At 46.1% G+C, this 18,702-nt stretch overlaps 1 protein-coding gene across 3 annotated transcripts in view; it reads left to right on the top strand.

Moving 5' to 3' along the window:
- Window positions 1-18,702, top strand: part of pcca (propionyl-CoA carboxylase subunit alpha) — a 451,487-nt gene that overhangs the window by 184,431 nt on the left and 248,354 nt on the right. For all 3 annotated transcript variants that reach the window (XM_072476058.1, XM_072476057.1, XM_072476056.1), the window contains 2 exons: window positions 5,190-5,333; window positions 5,858-5,932. In XM_072476058.1, the coding sequence (XP_072332159.1) occupies window positions 5,190-5,333; window positions 5,858-5,932 (219 nt within the window). The remainder of the gene's footprint in view (window positions 1-5,189; window positions 5,334-5,857; window positions 5,933-18,702) is intronic.

Raw genomic sequence — 18,702 nt, 5'->3', positions numbered from 1 at the left:
GTTTTTGCAGCAAAATGAAAATATACATTGGGACAGTTGGGCTGTTTATTGCTGAAGCAATATATAAAAAGGTTTTGTGTTTTTCTGCATTTAACATATGCAGAATTCAGGCTGCAGAATGGACAGGTTTGTTCTCGTCCAAGTTTTGATTGCTCAAAATGAACGTTGTTGACTTCTATCTAGACTGCTCTTTAAAGAATAAGATACCTATTCCACAGTCCCTTGGCCAGATTTACACTGTACAAACTGTTTGCTTTTTTAAGTAATGACTTTTATTAGAAAAATGTCAAAGTGTCAGTTAATTATGAAGAAATTTTCCTTGGAATAAAAGGCTTACTGAGTTAATTGCACCATCTGCTCTGTATGTAGTGAGGTGGTCTCTGCTGAAATCACCCAGTAAACAAGTGCCTGGTAACATTTTGCTAGACATTGGAGTTTCACCTGGGTGTCAGCACATTCACTTATACCCAGAAAACCCACATTGAATTTTATTTGCAGGGTGTTATTGAATTGAAGCCATCTGATTTTTACATGGTTTCAAATGCCAAGATTAAATGCTTTCCCCCCCATCTATCCTGACTTGAGTTTAGAGACCTAGACTGGCCAGTGTATGTATTCAGACTGGGTATTCCCTTAACAGCATCATGCGAAGCTGTTAGCAGCAATTTGCTGATAGCACAGTGACTGCATTGGTTCAGTCCAGCTATTGTGCATGCTAAGCACTACACAGCTTCGTCTGGAGGAGAGGGGGAGGGGCGGAGGTGGGGGGGGGGGGACCTGAAGGATCCATCTGCTCATTTCTGCTGCACTGGGTTGATGTAAGATTACATTAATCTGGTTGCTTGTTGGGGCAGGTTAGGGAAAGTAGGCAAATGGGTGAAATTTTGCATAAAATGTATGTCAGGAAATCACAAAAAATGGGGGGGGGGGCGCACGGTGGCGCAGTGGTTAGCACTGCTGCCTCGCGGAGCCGAGGTCCCGGGTTCGATCCCGGCTCTGGGTCACTGCCCGTGTGGAGTTTGCACATTATCCCTGCGTTTGCGTAGGTCTCACCCCCACAACTCAAAGATGTGCAGGGCAGGTGGATTGGGCACACCAAATTTCCTCTTAATTGGAATTTTGTTTTAAACAAAAAAAAGGAAAGCACAAAACTCTTCGAGCATGATGCATTAAGTAACAGAGCAGACTTATAATCAGGTGTGAATAACAGTTTCTTAAAACTGTGCAGGATTACATAACTGATTGTTTATGTCTGTGTGAGAGTGCTTGTGTTGTGTAAGAGTATGTGTTTCTTAGTTTTTTTGTGGGTCTACGTGTGAGCACGTGTATGTGTTTGTCCATGTGCCAGGTGAGGATCGGATTGTGTGTGTATGTCTATATGTGAGCGTGTCTCCGTCTGGTTGTGGTATGTCCATTTGTGTGTACATGCGTGTAGTGTATTCTGTATGTGTATATGTTTGTTTCTATGTTTGAACGTGTGTGTGTGTGTTTGAGAATATGTATATATGTCTGGTGTAAGTGATGTGCATGTGTGTGTATGATATGTTTTGTGTGATGTGTGCATGGTGTATGTGGAGTCAGATGATTATGGATTTTGTGGATTGTGTGCAAGTGTGTGAGAGAGTGGTATGTGTGTGAGAGAGAGTGGTAAGTGTTTGTGTGTGAGTGGAGTGTATGTGTGAGAGCGTGGAGTGTGTGTGAGAGCGTGGAGTGTGTGTGAGAGCGTGGAGTGTGTGTGAGAGCGTGGAGTGTGTGTGAGTATGGAGTGTGTGTGAGTATGGAGTGTGTGTGAGTATGGAGTGTGTGAGTATGGAGTGTGTGTGAGTGTGGAGTGTGTGGAGTGAGTGTGGAGTGTGTGTGAGAGGAGTGTGTGTGTGAGAGTGGAGTGTGTGTGTGAGAGAGCGTGGAGTGTGTGTGAGAGAGCGTGGAGTGTGTGAGAGAGCGTGGAGTGTGTGAGAGAGCGTGGAGTGTGTGAGAGAGCGTGGAGTGTGTGAGAGAGCGTGGAGTGTGTGAGAGAGCGTGGAGTGTGTGAGAGAGCGTGGAGTGTGTGAGAGAGCGTGGAGTGTGTGAGAGAGCGTGGAGTGTGTGAGAGAGCGTGGAGTGTGTGAGAGAGCGTGGAGTGTGTGAGAGAGCGTGGAGTGTGTGAGAGAGCGTGGAGTGTGTGAGAGAGCGTGGAGTGTGTGAGAGAGCGTGGAGTGTGTGAGAGAGCGTGGAGTGTGTGAGAGAGCGTGGAGTGTGTGAGAGAGCGTGGAGTGTGTGAGAGAGCGTGGAGTGTGTGAGAGAGCGTGGAGTGTGTGAGAGAGCGTGGAGTGTGTGAGAGAGCGTGGAGTGTGTGAGAGAGAGCGTGGAGTGTGTGAGAGAGAGCGTGGAGTGTGTGTGAGAGAGAGCGTGGAGTGTGTGAGAGAGAGCGTGGAGTGTGTGAGAGAGCGTGGAGTGTGTGAGAGAGAGCGTGGAGTGTGTGAGAGAGGAGTGTGTGTGTGAGAGTGGAGTGTGTGTGTGAGAGAGCGTGGAGTGTGTGTGAGAGAGCGTGGAGTGTGTGAGAGAGCGTGGAGTGTGTGAGAGAGCGTGGAGTGTGTGAGAGAGCGTGGAGTGTGTGAGAGAGCGTGGAGTGTGTGAGAGAGCGTGGAGTGTGTGAGAGAGCGTGGAGTGTGTGAGAGAGCGTGGAGTGTGTGAGAGAGCGTGGAGTGTGTGAGAGAGCGTGGAGTGTGTGAGAGAGCGTGGAGTGTGTGAGAGAGCGTGGAGTGTGTGAGAGAGCGTGGAGTGTGTGAGAGAGCGTGGAGTGTGTGAGAGAGCGTGGAGTGTGTGAGAGAGCGTGGAGTGTGTGAGAGAGCGTGGAGTGTGTGAGAGAGCGTGGAGTGTGTGAGAGAGCGTGGAGTGTGTGAGAGAGCGTGGAGTGTGTGAGAGAGAGCGTGGAGTGTGTGAGAGAGAGCGTGGAGTGTGTGTGAGAGAGAGCGTGGAGTGTGTGAGAGAGAGCGTGGAGTGTGTGAGAGAGCGTGGAGTGTGTGAGAGAGAGCGTGGAGTGTGTGAGAGAGAGCGTGGAGTGTGTGAGAGAGAGCGTGGAGTGTGTGAGAGAGAGCGTGGAGTGTGTGAGAGAGCGTGGAGTGTGTGAGAGAGCGTGGAGTGTGTGAGAGAGCGTGGAGTGTGTGAGAGAGCGTGGAGTGTGTGAGAGAGCGTGGAGTGTGTGAGAGAGCGTGGAGTGTGTGAGAGAGAGCGTGGAGTGTGTGAGAGAGAGCGTGGAGTGTGTGAGAGAGAGCGTGGAGTGTGTGAGAGAGAGCGTGGAGTGTGTGAGAGAGAGCGTGGAGTGTGTGAGAGAGAGCGTGGAGTGTGTGAGAGAGAGCGTGGAGTGTGTGAGAGAGCGTGGAGTGTGTGAGAGAGAGCGTGGAGTGTGTGAGAGAGAGCGTGGAGTGTGTGAGAGAGAGCGTGGAGTGTGTGAGAGAGCGTGGAGTGTGTGAGAGAGCGTGGAGTGTGTGAGAGAACGTGGCGTGTGTGTGAGAGAGCGTGGCGTGTGTGTGAGAGAGCGTGGCGTGTGTGTGAGAGAGCGTGGCGTGTGTGTGAGAGAGCGTGGCGTGTGTGTGAGAGAGCGTGGCGTGTGTGTGAGAGAGCGTGGAGTGTGTGTGAGAGAGCGTGGAGTGTGTGTGAGAGAGCGTGGAGTGTGTGTGAGAGAGCGTGGAGTGTGTGTGAGAGAGCGTGGAGTGTGTGTGAGAGAGCGTGGAGTGTGTGTGAGAGAGCGTGGCGTGTGTGTGAGAGAGCGTGGCGTGTGTGTGAGAGAGCGTGGAGTGTGAGTGAGAGAGCGTGGCGTGTGTGTGAGAGAGCGTGGAGTGTATGTGTATGAGAGCGTGGAGTGTGAGAGAGAGTGGAGTTCATGTGTGAGAGAGCGGAATCTATGCGTGAGAGAATGGAGTGTGTGTATGAGAGGAGTGCATGTGCGAGAGAGTGGAGTGTGTATGAGAGAGAGTGGAGTGTGTGTGAGAGTGGAGTGTGGAGTGTGCGTGAGAAAGAGTGGAGTGTGCGTGAGAGAGAGTGGAGTGTGCGTGAGAGAGTGGAGTGTGCGTGAGAGAAAGTGGCGTGTGCGTGAGAGAGAGTGGAGTGTGCGTGAGAGAGAGTGGAGTGTGCGTGAGAGAGAGTGGAGTGTGCGTGAGAGAGAGTGGAGTGTGCGTGAGAGAGAGTGGAGTGTGCGTGAGAGAGAGTGGAGTGTGCGTGAGAGAGAGTGGAGTGTGCGTGAGAGAGAGTGGAGTGTGCGTGAGAGAGAGTGGAGTGTGCGTGAGAGAGAGTGGAGTGTGCGTGAGAGAGAGTGGAGTGTGCGTGAGAGAGTGGAGAGTGTGCGTGAGAGAGTGGAGAGTGTGTGAGAGAGAGTGGAGTGTGTGTATGAGAGAGAGTGTGTGAGAGAGAGTGGACTGGAGTGTGTGTGAGAGAGAGTGGAGTGTGTGTGTGCGTGCGAGAGAGAGTGGAGTGTGTGTCCGCGCAAGAGAGGAGTGTGTGAGAGAGAGAATGGAGTGTGTGTGTGTGCGTGTGAGAGAATGGAGTGTGTGTGTGTGTGCGTGCAAGAGAGAGGACTGTGTGTGAGAGAGAGTGGGTTGTGCATATGGGGTGGTACAGTGATTAGCACTGCTGCATCACAGTACCAGGGGCCCGGATTCAATTCTGGCCTCGTGTGTCTGTGCGGAGTCTGCACGTTCTCCCCGTGTCTGCGTGGGTTTCATCCGGGTGCTCCGGTTTCCTCCCACAGTCCAAAGATGTGCAAGTGAGGTAGATTGGCCATGATAAAATTGCCCATTAGTGTCCTGAGATCTGTTGGTTAGATGGCGTTATGGGTGGGTGGGGGAATAGGCCCTCGGTAGAGTGCTCTTTCAGAGGGTAGGTGCAGACTCAATGGGCTAAATGGCCTCGTTCTGCACAGTAGGGATTCTCTGCAGTGAGCGTGACGTGTTTTTTGTGTGTGTGTGCATGCGTGTGGTGGGGAGATTTGTGGCTGTGTTTTGTGTGTGTTCTGTGCTGTGTGTGACGTGGTGCGGACTGCGTGTGTGTGTTTTTAATTTTCTGTTTTTATTTACTGTTAACGAACTGAGAAACAAAGACTGGGGTAACAGCAGTCTTGTCCTTGGCAAGTGAGCGCTAGCATTTTCCAGCTTTGTGTAGATTTTCATCTTTCGTTGTTTTCTCTTAATGACTGGCAATTTGTGACCTTGCAGGTTGAGCATCCTGTCACCGAATGTATCACTGGCCTGGACCTAGTCCAAGAAATGATCCGTGTTGCCAAGGGTTACCCACTCGGCCACAAGCAAGCTGATATTCCCATCAATGGCTGGGCGATTGAATGTAGAGTGTATGCAGAGGTAAGCCTTAGCCAGTATCACAGCTCGTAACAAATACCATCGAATAGATTGGAAGCTTGGATAGAATTGCTTGACCGTTAAATGGGAAAATAAAATTAATAAGCACCCTCTTGATATCGCCCGCGCTAAATGGTACATGTTGGACAATGCCGGCCCCTCTCCCAGTTTCCCAAAGTTTTAGTACTTTTCCTTCCATAAAGTGATCCTTGTTTAATTGCCTATGACATCCTGAAGGCTTTGTGCTGCCGCTCGCTCTGTCCTCTTTAAAGGCGCACTAATAAGTTTGTAACTTGTTATGCTAATCAGGAAACTGATGCAAATCTTCTGAATGGGAGAGGTGTTTATTGGCCATTTACTCGGTGATAAAAATCAGGGGAGAAAAGGGCCCGAGTGTAATTTAATGTCTTAAGTAATCAAAAATAGCTCTGTCAATGGCTTCAGCTTGCATGAACAGTTAACCCCACTTCCTGTGTTTTATCTGAAAGTTAATGCTTCCTCTCTCTTGTGTGAACCTGCTTTTCCAGGATCCCTACAAATCTTTTGGACTGCCGTCGATTGGCCGTCTCTCCCAGTACAAAGAACCACTGCACGTGCCCAATGTAAGTTATCTCGAGTGTTGTGATGTTTGCTGAGTGACTTTCGATGAAAACCCCAGCTGTCTTTATATATTCAAACAAAATCTGTGCTCACTTCTCAGTTTGACACAAAAACAGTAGAAAGTCCCTTAATTTAATTATACATGTAAAATAAAAACAACGTGCTGGAAATACTCCGCCTGTCTGGTAGCATCTCTGCAAAGAGAAATTGCCTTAATGTCCCGCGTCAAGTATGGCTCTTTATCAGATGAATGATTTAATCATATCCGCAATATTTTGCTTTTACTTATTTCTCCATTTTAATTAGATTAAATGAGGAGGTGTTCGTACTAACTGCTGCGCACAGTTTGAAGAATAACGATTATCAGAAGTAATCGCTTTTGGCTTTGAATTGTACTTTCGAAAGGAATCTGAATTCTTGAATCGCCACAAGGTTTTTTTTTTGGCCAACTTGCAGCTTAACCTATGTGGGACCAAATTGAGTCATGTGAAAGGGCGTGGAATTTTAGGCTTAACTGAGTCATAACAGCATTGTGCCTAGTAACCACGGAATCTTTCAAGGGTGTGGAGATGCCGGCGTTGGACTGGGGTGAGCACAGTACAAAGTCTTACAACACCAGGTTAAAGTCCAACAGGTTTGTTTCGATGTCACTAGCTTTCAGAGCACTGCTCCTTCCTCAGGTGAATGAAGAGGTATGTTCCAGAAACATATATATAGACAAATTCTTTCAAGGGTGTTAGACGAACCCGCCTCTCGCACTAGGGCCCATCCGACAAAATTGGCTATATACATCCTTGAGTCGAAATGATGTCATTCATTTAATTGTATCAGATTGAGGAGATGGTAGTGTCGCGGTAACATCACTGGACTACCAATCCAGAGGCCCCAGCTATTGTTGGGCGGCACGGTAGCACAGTGGTAGCACTTCACAGCGCCAGGGTCGCAGGTTCGATTCCCGGCTTGGGTCACTGTCTGTGCGGAGTCTGCACGTTCCCCCCGTGTCTGCGTGGGTTTCCTCCGGGTGCTCCGGTTTCCTCCCACAAATCCCGGAAGACGTGCTTGTCAGGTGAATTGGACATTCTGAATTCTCCCTCTGTGTACCCGATCAGGCGCCAGAATGTGGCGACTAGGGGCTTTTCACAGTAACTTCATTGCAGTGTTAATGTAAGCCTACTTGTGACAATAATAAAGATTATTATTCTCGGGACATGGTCTCAAACCCCACCAAGGCAGCTGGTGGAATTTAAATTCTATTCATAAAATCCGGAATATAAAACTAGTCTCAGTAACGGTGATCGTAAAACTATCATCAATTGTCACAAAACCCCTACTGGTTCGCTCATCTTGTTTAGGGACATAAATCTGCTGCCCTGAGCTGTTCCCGCCTGTATGTGACTCGCGGACCACAAAAGGATGGTTGACTCCTAAAAGCTCTCTGCAGGGGCCGAGCAAGCCATTCGTTGTGTCAACCCACTGTAGAAAAATTGAAAAAATGAAACTGGATAGACCACCTGGTGGTGACCTAAGCACGGAAAAGAACACCGGAAAAACCCAGCCTTGTCCATCCTGCAAAGTCCTCCTTAGTAACATCTGGGGGCGTGCGGCAACATTGGGAGACTAGTCAAGCAACAGTCACCCGGTGTACTCAAGGAATCACACCTTACAGATAATGTCCCAGACACCACCACCACCATCGCTTGGTATACCCCACCCCTCTGGCAGTGGTGGAAACACAATGGTGCACAGTTGGGAGGGAGTTACCATGGCAGTAACCGGATGCCGTGAAGTCGTGGTAAGCAAACCTCCTGCAGATTACCACCCACCCCCTCAGCTGACGAATCAGTGTTATTCCATGTTGAACACCATTTGGAGAAAATGCTGAGGGTGGCAAGGGCGCAGAATGTATTCTGGGTGGGGGGCTTCAATGCCCTTTGCTAAGAGTGGCTCGGTAGCCCCCCCCCCCCCCCCCCCCCCCCCCCCCCCCCCCCCCACTCTTCTATTTGGCTCAGAAACTTGGACTACGTGCAGACGCCATCTCAAGGCCCTGGAGAGGTCCCACCAATGCTGTCTGAGACGGATTCTCTGCCTCAGCTGGGAGGACAGGGGTACTAACATCAGCGGCCTTGAAGGAGCAAAGAGCACTAGCATGGAGAGGCCATGATCATCCGAAACCAACTGTGCCGGGCCCGGCATGTGCTCAGGATGTCAGATTCCCGCCTGCCAAAGCAAATCTTCTTTGGGCAGCTCGCGGAAGGCTCCAGAACAAGCAGAGGGCAAAGGAAGCGCTTCAAAGACACCCTAAAGGCTCACCTCCAGAAATGGACGTCAATGCCTGCGAGATCTTTGCTCGAGAGAAACCTACTTGGAGGAACCCCCTGACTGAAGGGACGCAATTCATCGGGAACACCCGACGGCAAGAAGGGGGCCCGGAAAAGTAGCCTGAGAAAGGAATACCAGTGATCCCGAGTCCAAAGACCGATCCCACCTCCCAGAAATACCCGCCAAGTGTGCCAAGGTCGGAGATGCGGCTCCAGGTTCGGGCTCATCAACCACGCAAGGAGTCACAGAACCCCTGACCAGTAACATGGAGCTTCTTAAGTGGACAATCATACTTGTTAGCGAGTGATCACCACCGCGCTAAATCAGATAGATTTTTATTTTAGGATTGCAATTATTTTTTTTCCAATTAAGGGGCAATTTAGCACGGCCGCTCTATCGAACCTGTCGTTGTTGGGGTTGTTGGGGTTGTTGGGGTTGTAGGACCAGGCAGACACGGCGAGAATGTGCAAACTCCACGTGAACAGACCAGGGCCGGGATTCGAACCTGGGTCCTCAGCACTACAGGCAGCAGTGCTAACCACTGTGCCACGTGCCGCCCCCCAAAATCAGATCGATTTTGAACAGATCTAGCAATTCAAATCTGGGCTTCCTTGAGGTGCTGTGGGCCATCAGCAGGGGCAGAATGGCATTCACCCACAATCTGTAACCTCGGGGCCCGGCATATCCCCCACTCGACCACTACCACCAAACCGGGGATCAACCCTGGTTCAATGAAGTGGGTGTGCCAGGATCAGCACCAGGCATACCCTAGAATGAGGTGTCCATCTGGTGAAGCTACAACACAGGATTACTTGCGCGCCAAACAACAAAAGGAGTTTGCAACAAACAAAACGGATCCACAACCGGATCTGACCTAAACTCAGCAGTCCTACCACATCCAGTTGTAAATGGCAGTGGACCATCAAATAACTCATTGGAGGAGGGGGTTCTACAAATATCCCCATCCGCACTAATGGGGGTAGCCCAGCGCATCAGTGCAAAAGGAAAGGCATTTGCAACAATCTTCAGCCAGACGTGCCGAGTGGATGACCCGTCTCTGCCTCCTCTGGAGGTCCTAGTTGTCAGTCTTCAGTCAATTCCAATCTCTCCATGAATACCAAGAAATGGCTGAAGGTGCTGGATACTGCAAAAGCTATGGGCTCTGACCATATTCCAGCCAATATTGCACTCTAGCCAAACTGCTCCAGTAAGCTACAACGCTGACATCTACCCAGCAATGTGGAACATTGCCCAGGTATGTCCACAAAGGGCAGGACAAATCCAAGCCGGACAATTACCACCACCTATCAGCAACGTGATGAAAGGGGTCGTCGACAGTGCTGTCAGTGGCTCTTAGCAATAACTTCTTCACTTACGCTCACTTTGGGTTCAGCCAGAGCCACTCAGCTCCTGATCTCAATACAGCCTTGGTTCAAACATGGACAAAAGAACTGAATTGCAAAGGTGAAGTGAGAGTGCCTTTGACATCAAGGCAGCATTTGACCAAGTGGCAAAAAGGAGACAGAAAAAACTCTCCATGGGTTGGAGTCATGCCTGGCACAAATGAAGATGGTTGTGGTGGTTGGAGGTCAATCATCTCCATTCTAGGGCATCACTCAGGGATGTGTCCTAGGCCCAACCATCTTCAGCTGCTTCATCAATGACCTCTCTTCCATCATAAGGCCAGGAGTTGTTTGACGTTTTAGTTGCTGTGATATGAAGAGTTTAAAGTTCTGTTCCTTTTTCACAAACCTATTTCTTTCCTTCCAACAGCCTTTACACAAAACTCTCACTATACATCACCTGACAGAGGCCACCTGAAGCCCCTTTACATATCAGTGTCAATTAATGGATACTTAACATAAATGAGACAACTAATTGCAGTGTCTCTTAACCCATTACTTAACAGTCTTCCCTTCCTTGGAGAAAAAAAAAATTAGGTGAAAACAAAATTTCAAGAAACTCAAAAACACACACATGATTTCCCCCCCTTTTTCTTTGTTTGGGCGAGAAAGAAAAAGAACAGTCACAGAAACAAGCGCCCCTCATTAACAATATCCAAAAGTTTCTGTGAACTCGCCCCTCTTTTCACAAAACAGTCTGACAGTTGCGAGCTCCTGTCGACCCATTTAATTTTTGTTATTTCCCCTCTGTCCAACATCTGCTTCAAACTTGCGATGTCTATCCATAACCTCTTTTCATTGACACTTTTTGTAGAGTGCACATTTTCCCACAGGGATTTATTGTCAATGTGACAGTCAATAGGTATATTACCCAAATCCCCTAATCCCCAGATTTCTGTCAATATCATACTTACATAAAAGGCCATATCCACCGCCTCTACAGGGCTTAACGTCTCAGCAGCCAAAGTGCTTTTTACCACTCTCCTTATTTTCTTTGTTTCCCACACAAGTGGGCAACATTTACCATTGTTCCCCAAAAGGAAAATTATAAAACCTCCTGCGCTTGAAACCCCATCACATAAATTTGCGTAGGACGCATCACTATAAACTATGAGTTTCAAGTGCCTAAGGTCACCTAAAACCGGGAACATCAAAACACACACCTGCATTTTTAGTTTGGCCGACGCTTTATTTGCTCTTATTATGTCTTCCACTTTGGGATCATTCATTTTTGTACTCAACTCTAAGACATCAAAACTCACGTCCAGTCTAGTCTGTCTACCTAACCAGTTCAGTTGCCCAATTAAACTTCCAGTTGCTCTTTTTCTATCTTTGAAACCATTGTGTCTTTTTGTGAAACTCTGCCACGACTAATTGCTATTGGGCTGATGCTTTCCAAATAAGATTGCTGACGTAAAGTTGCCCCTAATTTAGTCTGTCCAATTTCCAGTCCAATATATTTAAATGCACCGGAAGACTGACTTCCAACCCTGAATTCTTTCCTCAAACCAGAGATTACAATAGCTTCAAAATCACGAGTCCCACCCCACAAAAAATCATTGACATGCATCATAAAAATGCCAGAAAGATTTCCTTTTTGTGCCAGTAAAAAATTGCAGGATCTGCTTTCAACTGGCAACAGCCTAACTTTAACAAAACTGACCTTACCGAAAAATACCAGACTCTAGATGCATCATTTAATCCATACACACATTTGTTCAACTTCCAGAGTACCCCTTCTGTGTTAGCTGCTTCTTTAGGAGGACGGAGAAAAATGTCTCTCTGGAGCTGATGCCCCAGCAAAAAGGCAGCTTTTATATCTATAGATTTGCATTCCCATGCCTTTGTGGCGAATAGAGACAAGAAGATCTTTAAAATAACATTTCCTGCTGTAGGTGAATCTACCCTTAAATCCTGATCTTCTAAGTTTTCTTCAAATCTCCTTGCCACAAGCCTGGCCTTTGCCTTATAAGTTCCATCCGGAAGAACCTTTTCCGTGCAAATCCATCTGTGGGATAGAGCTCTTTGTCCCCTATCCGGTACTTTCGTGTATACCCCATATTCACCCCAACTATGCAATTCTTGCTGTTTAGCTTCTTTGATAACTTTTTCATCTAATTTATTTGAAGCCACCAAAATCTCACGTGCATGTGGGCTTCTACTCCTATTAGTATTCGTAGTCTTACTCATGTTCCGAGATCTTGACAAACTACGTCCCCTCTCCCGCCTGGTATCTCGTTCTGTAGTGCTACTGCTTGATCTTTCCCTTCTGCTGTGGGATGTCCTTTCAATAGTTCTCGACCTTTTCCTGCAGACCTGTTCACTATCCGATGTACTATCTGAACTGGCACTGCGTTTCTGTGCCCTCCATTTTTGAACTTCGTTTTCCCAATCCATTGTCTTGACTCCTTCCCCTGAATGCTGGACATTCAACCAATGTTTATACTTTCCAGTGGCCTTCCCTGCTCTACTAATAACAGTTGCATCCTTCCATTGACTAGACCCTTCAGGCAAGTATGTCACTTTTGTACCAACCTTTGGCAGTTGCCCTTTCGGAAAAATGGCCTGTTCTAATTCATCAGAAGTGTTGTGTTCCTCCACAGAAACCCTGTCTATATCAGTTAATTGGTCCTCCTAGTTCTGTAACACATGCGTACCAGATGACTCTGGTTCCTCGTCATGTCTGTCTGCTCTGTCTAAATTTGAAAATTTGTAATCTGTACCCATTATCCTTGATGAATGTACCCTAACAGTTTGATTACCATGTTGCAAAATAATTGTTTTGCCATCTATGCCTATGATCTTCCCTGGGCCTTTCCATTCATTAGAATTGTCTCTCTTATAGTATACCATGCCTCCTTGCTGAAAAACAGCATCTGATGGCCGTACGTTATGTCTTAAAGCTCTGCGAATTCTTTCAGAGACTTCTGCTTCCAAAAAAGCTTTTCTGCTGCTATGTAATGCATTTAAATGTTCAGCAAAACCAGAGCTAATTGTAGTCCCCTCCCAAGCTGGAGGCTGGTCATCCAAAATGGACGGAATTTTAGGATTTCTACCAAACACTAATTGATAAGGACTATGGCCCCCAACCATCTGCAATGAATTCTTTGCATGTACTGCACATGCTAAAGCTGAATTTAGCCTGCAATTTGGTCGATCTGCCAAAATTTTCCGAAGCATGTCATCGATGACAGCATGATTTCTTTCACAGACACCATTACTAAATGGGCTTTCTGCAGCCGTATTCATAACTCTGATATTCATGTTTACACACACATCCCTAAACTTATCATTAGCAAATTCTCCCTCATTGTCCGTAAGGAATTTTACCGGTGGACCCATTCCTGTCCCTATCCATTTTTCCACGATTTGATCCAGAATTACTCTCTCTTCTTTACTTCGTACAATCGTTGATTGACTAAATCTGGTTGCTAAATCTACAAAATGCAAAATAAATATATTATTTGCTTTATCCCAGATCTTAAGGTCCATGGCCACAATGTCGTTAAAATCCCTGGCCAAAGGTAGGGTTACTATCGGTCGTGCTGGTGTCCTTCTGTACTTCCTACAAACTTCACAGCGGTCACTAACCTGTTCTATCAGTTTAGTATAGTCGTCATCCCTTACCCCTGCATTCTTTAATAAATTTTTCAGCCTCCGAGGAGACGGATGTGCAAATTGCCTATGCAGTTTTAATACCACAAGCTTTTTATCAGCTAAAGTCCCATTTTCAACTGCCATTAACACATCCTTAACCACTCTACTTGAAAAATTATTTGTCAGTAATGGAATACAATAGTGTCCCGACTGTGTAAACTGTCTTTCCAAAAACTGTTGCCTTATCCTGTTCCATATCCAGTTTCATGTGTGCTTTTTTCATCGACGGTCTGCTCAGAAGCAAAGGTATCTCACTTGATACAACATCCTTGCTAATGAAATGATTCACTCCGGCAATATTGCAAGGGATCACCACTCTTTTCAGCGACTTCAGAGTATTATCATCCCCAAACCTGAAACTTGGGGAACTTTCAAATTCCTTAATCTTGTTACGATTTTCAGCATTCAAAGAGTCCAGGTAACATTTTAACCAGTCAATTCCACACACAGTAGATGTGCAGCCACTGTCCAATACAGCACAGTTGAAGGATTCTGCAACCAATACCCTCATTACCGGCGTAAAACTGCTTGTCAATTGGACAATGCCTTCTTTCTGGTCACTATCTTTTTCCTCTTCTGACTCGTCCATGTCATGTGTCGCTTCAAACACTCTATCATAACGAGTTGGACAGTTGAAAGCATAATGGTATTGAGAGTCACATCGAAAACATCGATTTATCATGCCCCGTGCATTTCTGGGGTCCATCTTCCTATTGTAGGTTCGAAGTGGGTTTCTGTCTTCATAATTTCCATGTCTTGGTCTCCTTCTATAGTCTTGAGCCCTGTTCGTAGCCATACGATTTCGCCATCCTGTTAGTAGTGTATCTTCCATATTCTGCCTTATTGCAGGCTGACCTATTTGGGTCATCAGAGCCATCGGAATCGAATGTTTCCCCAGAAACTTTTGTAAAGCTTTTGTCATCTTTTCGAATAAGGTATCTTTATCAGTAAACTGAACTCCTGTCAAAACCAGGAGCTTATCCATGTTGCTCACTCTAGCACAGTCAAGTAATTTAAAGGCCAACACAGACTGTGGAAATTCCAGGTTGTGTTTCTGCAGACTTTTATATAGTCTGCCAAATTCCATTATATAGTTTTCCGTGGAGATATCCTCCATTTTCCGGAACTTATCAAAATCCGACCAGGCTTCATACGCACTTAACAAGTCATCTTTCTTATAAAACTTATCCATATAATGTAATAAAGTCTCCAGACCTTCTTCTGAGTCTAACTCTTCCAATTCCAGCTCAGAAAGCACTTTGTTTCGGATTTTACTGCCATATGGTAGAGAAAGAGTCAATGCCATACCTTGTTTTCTCTTTCCCAAAGCAGTTACCTTAGTCCTCATAACTACTGCACTTCTCCATTGGTCGTACGATTCCCTTTCAGAAAATAAGGGAGGATAGTCATATCCAGCCATCTTTATCCTCGGTTCAGCCATATATCCCTTTTTTTTTTTTCTCACTCACTCCTTGGTTTGATCTGGAAAAGTTGTATCTTTCAACCCTTACATTTACACAGCAACCACCCTCTGCTACCAATTGTTAGACGTTTTAGTTGCTGTGATATGAAGAGTTTAAAGTTCTGTTCCTTTTTCACAAACACACATTTATTTCCTTCCAACAGCCTTTGCACAAAACTCTCCCTATACATCACCTGCCATCCTTGTGTCAATTAATGGATACTTAACATAAATGAGATAACTAATTGCAATGTCTCTTAACCCATTACTTAACAGGAGTGACTATGTTCACTGAATGAACAATGTTCAGCACCATTCGTGTCTCCTCAGACACTGAAGCACTTCATCTCCCAAGGCAGCCAGACCTGGACAATATTCAGGCTTGGGCTCGTAAGTAACATTCCTGCAACACAGGCACCAGGCAATAACCATCTCCTACAACCATCGGCCCTTGACATTCAATGACATTACCAGCATTGAATTCCCCACAATCAACATCCTGGGGGGTCACCATTGACTAGAAACTGAACTGGATGACCCATATAAATACGGTGGCTTCAAGAACAGGTCAGAGGCTGGGAATTCTGCGGCGAGTAACTCACCACCTATCTCCCCAAAGCTTGTCCACCACCTACAAGGCACAAGTCAGACGTGTAATGGAATACGCTCCAGTTGCCTGGGTGACTGCAGCTCCAACCACACTTAAGAAGCTCAATCCCCATGCAGGACAATGCAGCCCACCTAATTTGCATTGCATCTTAAACATTCACCCCCACCACCACCGTCGCACAGTGGCAGCCGTGTGTGCAATCGACAAGGCACACTGCAGCAACTCACCAAGGCTTCATTGCAAACCTGCAACCTCTACCACATAGCAATACAAGGGGGCAGCAGGTGCATGGGAACACCACCAACATGGGAACGCCAAGCTTCCGCTCTGAGCCACGCACCATCGGGACTTGGAAATATATCTCCGTTCCTTCATTGTCGCTAGATCAAATTCCTGCAACTCCCTCCCTAACAGCACTGTGGGTGTACCTACACTTCAGGGACTGAAGCGGTTCAAGAACTCAGCTCACCACCACCTTCTCAAGGGCAGTTTGGGACGGGTGATAAATGCTGGCCTAGCCAGTGAGGCTCACATTCTGTTAAAGAATAAAACACTCTGGGTCACATTAATCCAGCGTTAGCCGCCTCACCAGCCGTTGGTTGAAGTCACAATATCTGCTCTGCTTTTGTGCTGATCATTAGTGAGTTCACTAAACTACTGAATGGTTCACTTCATGGCAATTCCACTGCAGAGGAGTTTGAATTGCCATTCCAAGGAAAGGGTTAATATTAATAGAAGTGTACTGAACAACTTCGATAAAATTTATTAATGGGAATTCATAGCAGATATAGTAACAGAAAAGCAATTAGAATTTTTCAGAATTCAAAAATGACCATCTTGTCTCATAATGATCATTTCCAGGCCAGTTGATTACCTGTAAGACGGTTATTAGGGCTCTCGTGATTCTGATCGATTACACTGCTTGATTGCGCCGATTCACCTTCAGGCTGATCCGAATGAATGTGCCCAGAGAATTGGTCACGATTTCACCCCACCACGTGGGCGCAGCGCCGGCCACAAACTGGGCACAATTTTCTTATTGCACCCAGTAGTGGAAGGTCCACGGCGCCTTCAAGCTTGAACGGAACCTTTCTAATTTATGAAAAATGCATTAATGAGAAACGTGCGGCAGCTGCTTTTTTAACAAGAAGGAAAACGTGGGGAAATTCGCCATTTGCCACTCGATAAAATGATGTCAAACCTTTTGCCCTTGCAAGTTTTTGCAATTTGCAGTTTTTAAAACATGCAACCTGTTGAAAGTACAAGTGATAATGGACATATTCTACCCCCTGCTGCTCTTGTCCCACCAAATCCTCCTTCAATTAATGCTGCAGCAGGAGTTTTATGTAATAACACTTACGCCTGTAAGACATCAGCATAAAGGAAAAAAAAAACAATTAAAATGCCTTAAATGTTATGCTTACTGCTGTTATTTGCTTATGCGAATGTTGCATGTCAGCTAAATGGAGCAAGAAACAGATAACGTGATTGGGTGCAAGGGAGTGCACACTAAGCTTTGTCTATCATTATTGCAGGGAGCAATCAGATTGATGCCAGCGGGATCGTAGATGCTGTTGGCAGCTGTAATTATGCATCTCCATGGTGATCACTTTTGGCCTGTCATGGAGGCCCGCAAACCCCCTCCCCCTGCAAAGATTTAATCAGATTGTTCTGTCACTTGTCAGGTAGACAAGGCAGACTGGGAGTAGTGCTTAGGGGAGAGGTGAATAGAAAATGAAGGGTGGGGAGATGCCTGATAGCTTCACGTTGCTTGTCAGGGTTCCGATAAGCAGAATTTTTAATTACGCTTGAGGCTCTGGAACATTGCTGAACAGATTATGTTGAGTGGGATCTGACATTTGTTCCCCTCTTGTGTTATCTTCATTCTGTTTTATATCAATAACGTGACAGCCACTTTTTCATGTGAGGGGTTTTGACAAATAGCTGAGTGAACGATACAGTTAAGTTTTTTTGCAACTTGTCGGTCATTTCCAGTTCTTCCCTCCTTGTTTGTTAAAGCGTGGAGTTACAGTGAATAGGTGGGCCAGATGTAGATCGTTAAGAACGCTGAACCAGTTTGTCCAATTAAAGAGCATCCTGCTAACAGAATGTCACACCCATGATATCTTTCAGTCGGACATTATGCTTCATTTCTGATGAATGATTTTGGAGGATTCGTAGAATAATTCCGTGGCATCACTCTCCGTGGTGTATTTGTGCCTCGGGTTCTTTCCTTTCTGAAATGATAGTGCAGTTCGAACTGTGGACTTGTCTATAACAATCTTCTGTGTCGCCATTAGTCAGTGAGAGTCTTTCATGTGGGCCCTCCACTTGATTATTTTTGAACTTGTATCTGTTTGCAGATGAAGTATTTTCTTCCAAGTTTCAATACTGTGCGGTTATTATGGTAGCTGGGCTGAAAATGAAGATGGGGGTGACCTTGCCATGGCAGTAGATTTATTTGTCCAATTAAGGGGCAGTTAAGCGTGACCAATCCACCTAGCCTGCACATCTTTGGATTGTGGGGGTGAGACCCACGCAGACACGGGGAGAATGTGCAAACTCCACACGGACAGTGACCCGGGGGCAGGATCGAACCTGGGTCCTCGGTGCTGTGAGGCAGCAGTGCTAACCACTGTGCCACCGTGCTGCCTGATGGCAAGAGCTTTAAACATTAGTTGCAGGTATTGTTAAAATCTTGGAATTTAGCTCAAATTATTAGCATAAGCCAAGCAGTTACTCTTACACACTTGTTTTTGGTATGTTTGTTTACTCAGAGAGAATTTTCCTTTAGCTAAAGCTGGTGTTCACTGACAGAACAATGGCAAGTATTGCAGGACACAGTAACAATTAAAATAAAAATATTAGTAAGTGAGATGGAAGAAAGGGGCTTAAAGTCCATATTGCTTTTTCCATGATAACATTTTAGAATGGGAGCATAAATAATTTCTAAAGGTTAGTAAGATGCAATCATGTTGCACATTCTCCCCATGTCTGCGTGGATTCCACTCCCACAACCCCAAAGATGTGCAGGATAGGTGGATTGGCCACGCTAAATTGCCCCTTAATTGGAAAAAAATAATAATTGGGTACTCTAAATTTATATTTAAAAAAAAGATGCATACATGTCTCAAACCCTTCCAGCTAATTTATGATGTCTTGTATACATTTTACGGTGTTAAAGAATTATACAGGAAGTTAGAAATCTGCATTGAAAAGAGAAATTTCAGAGGCTGTTAGCTAGGTTGGTAGCAATAACATCGGAGAGCTGGCGAATAGTCACTATCGTTTATAGTGACCAAATGTAATCTGTTGCCTCAG

Source organism: Scyliorhinus torazame, chromosome 15 (assembly GCF_047496885.1).
Source record: "Scyliorhinus torazame isolate Kashiwa2021f chromosome 15, sScyTor2.1, whole genome shotgun sequence".
Taxonomy (NCBI): Eukaryota; Metazoa; Chordata; class Chondrichthyes; order Carcharhiniformes; family Scyliorhinidae; genus Scyliorhinus; species Scyliorhinus torazame.
The sequence above is the reverse complement of the archived record's forward strand: the minus strand, read 5'-3'. Positions and strand labels throughout refer to the sequence as shown.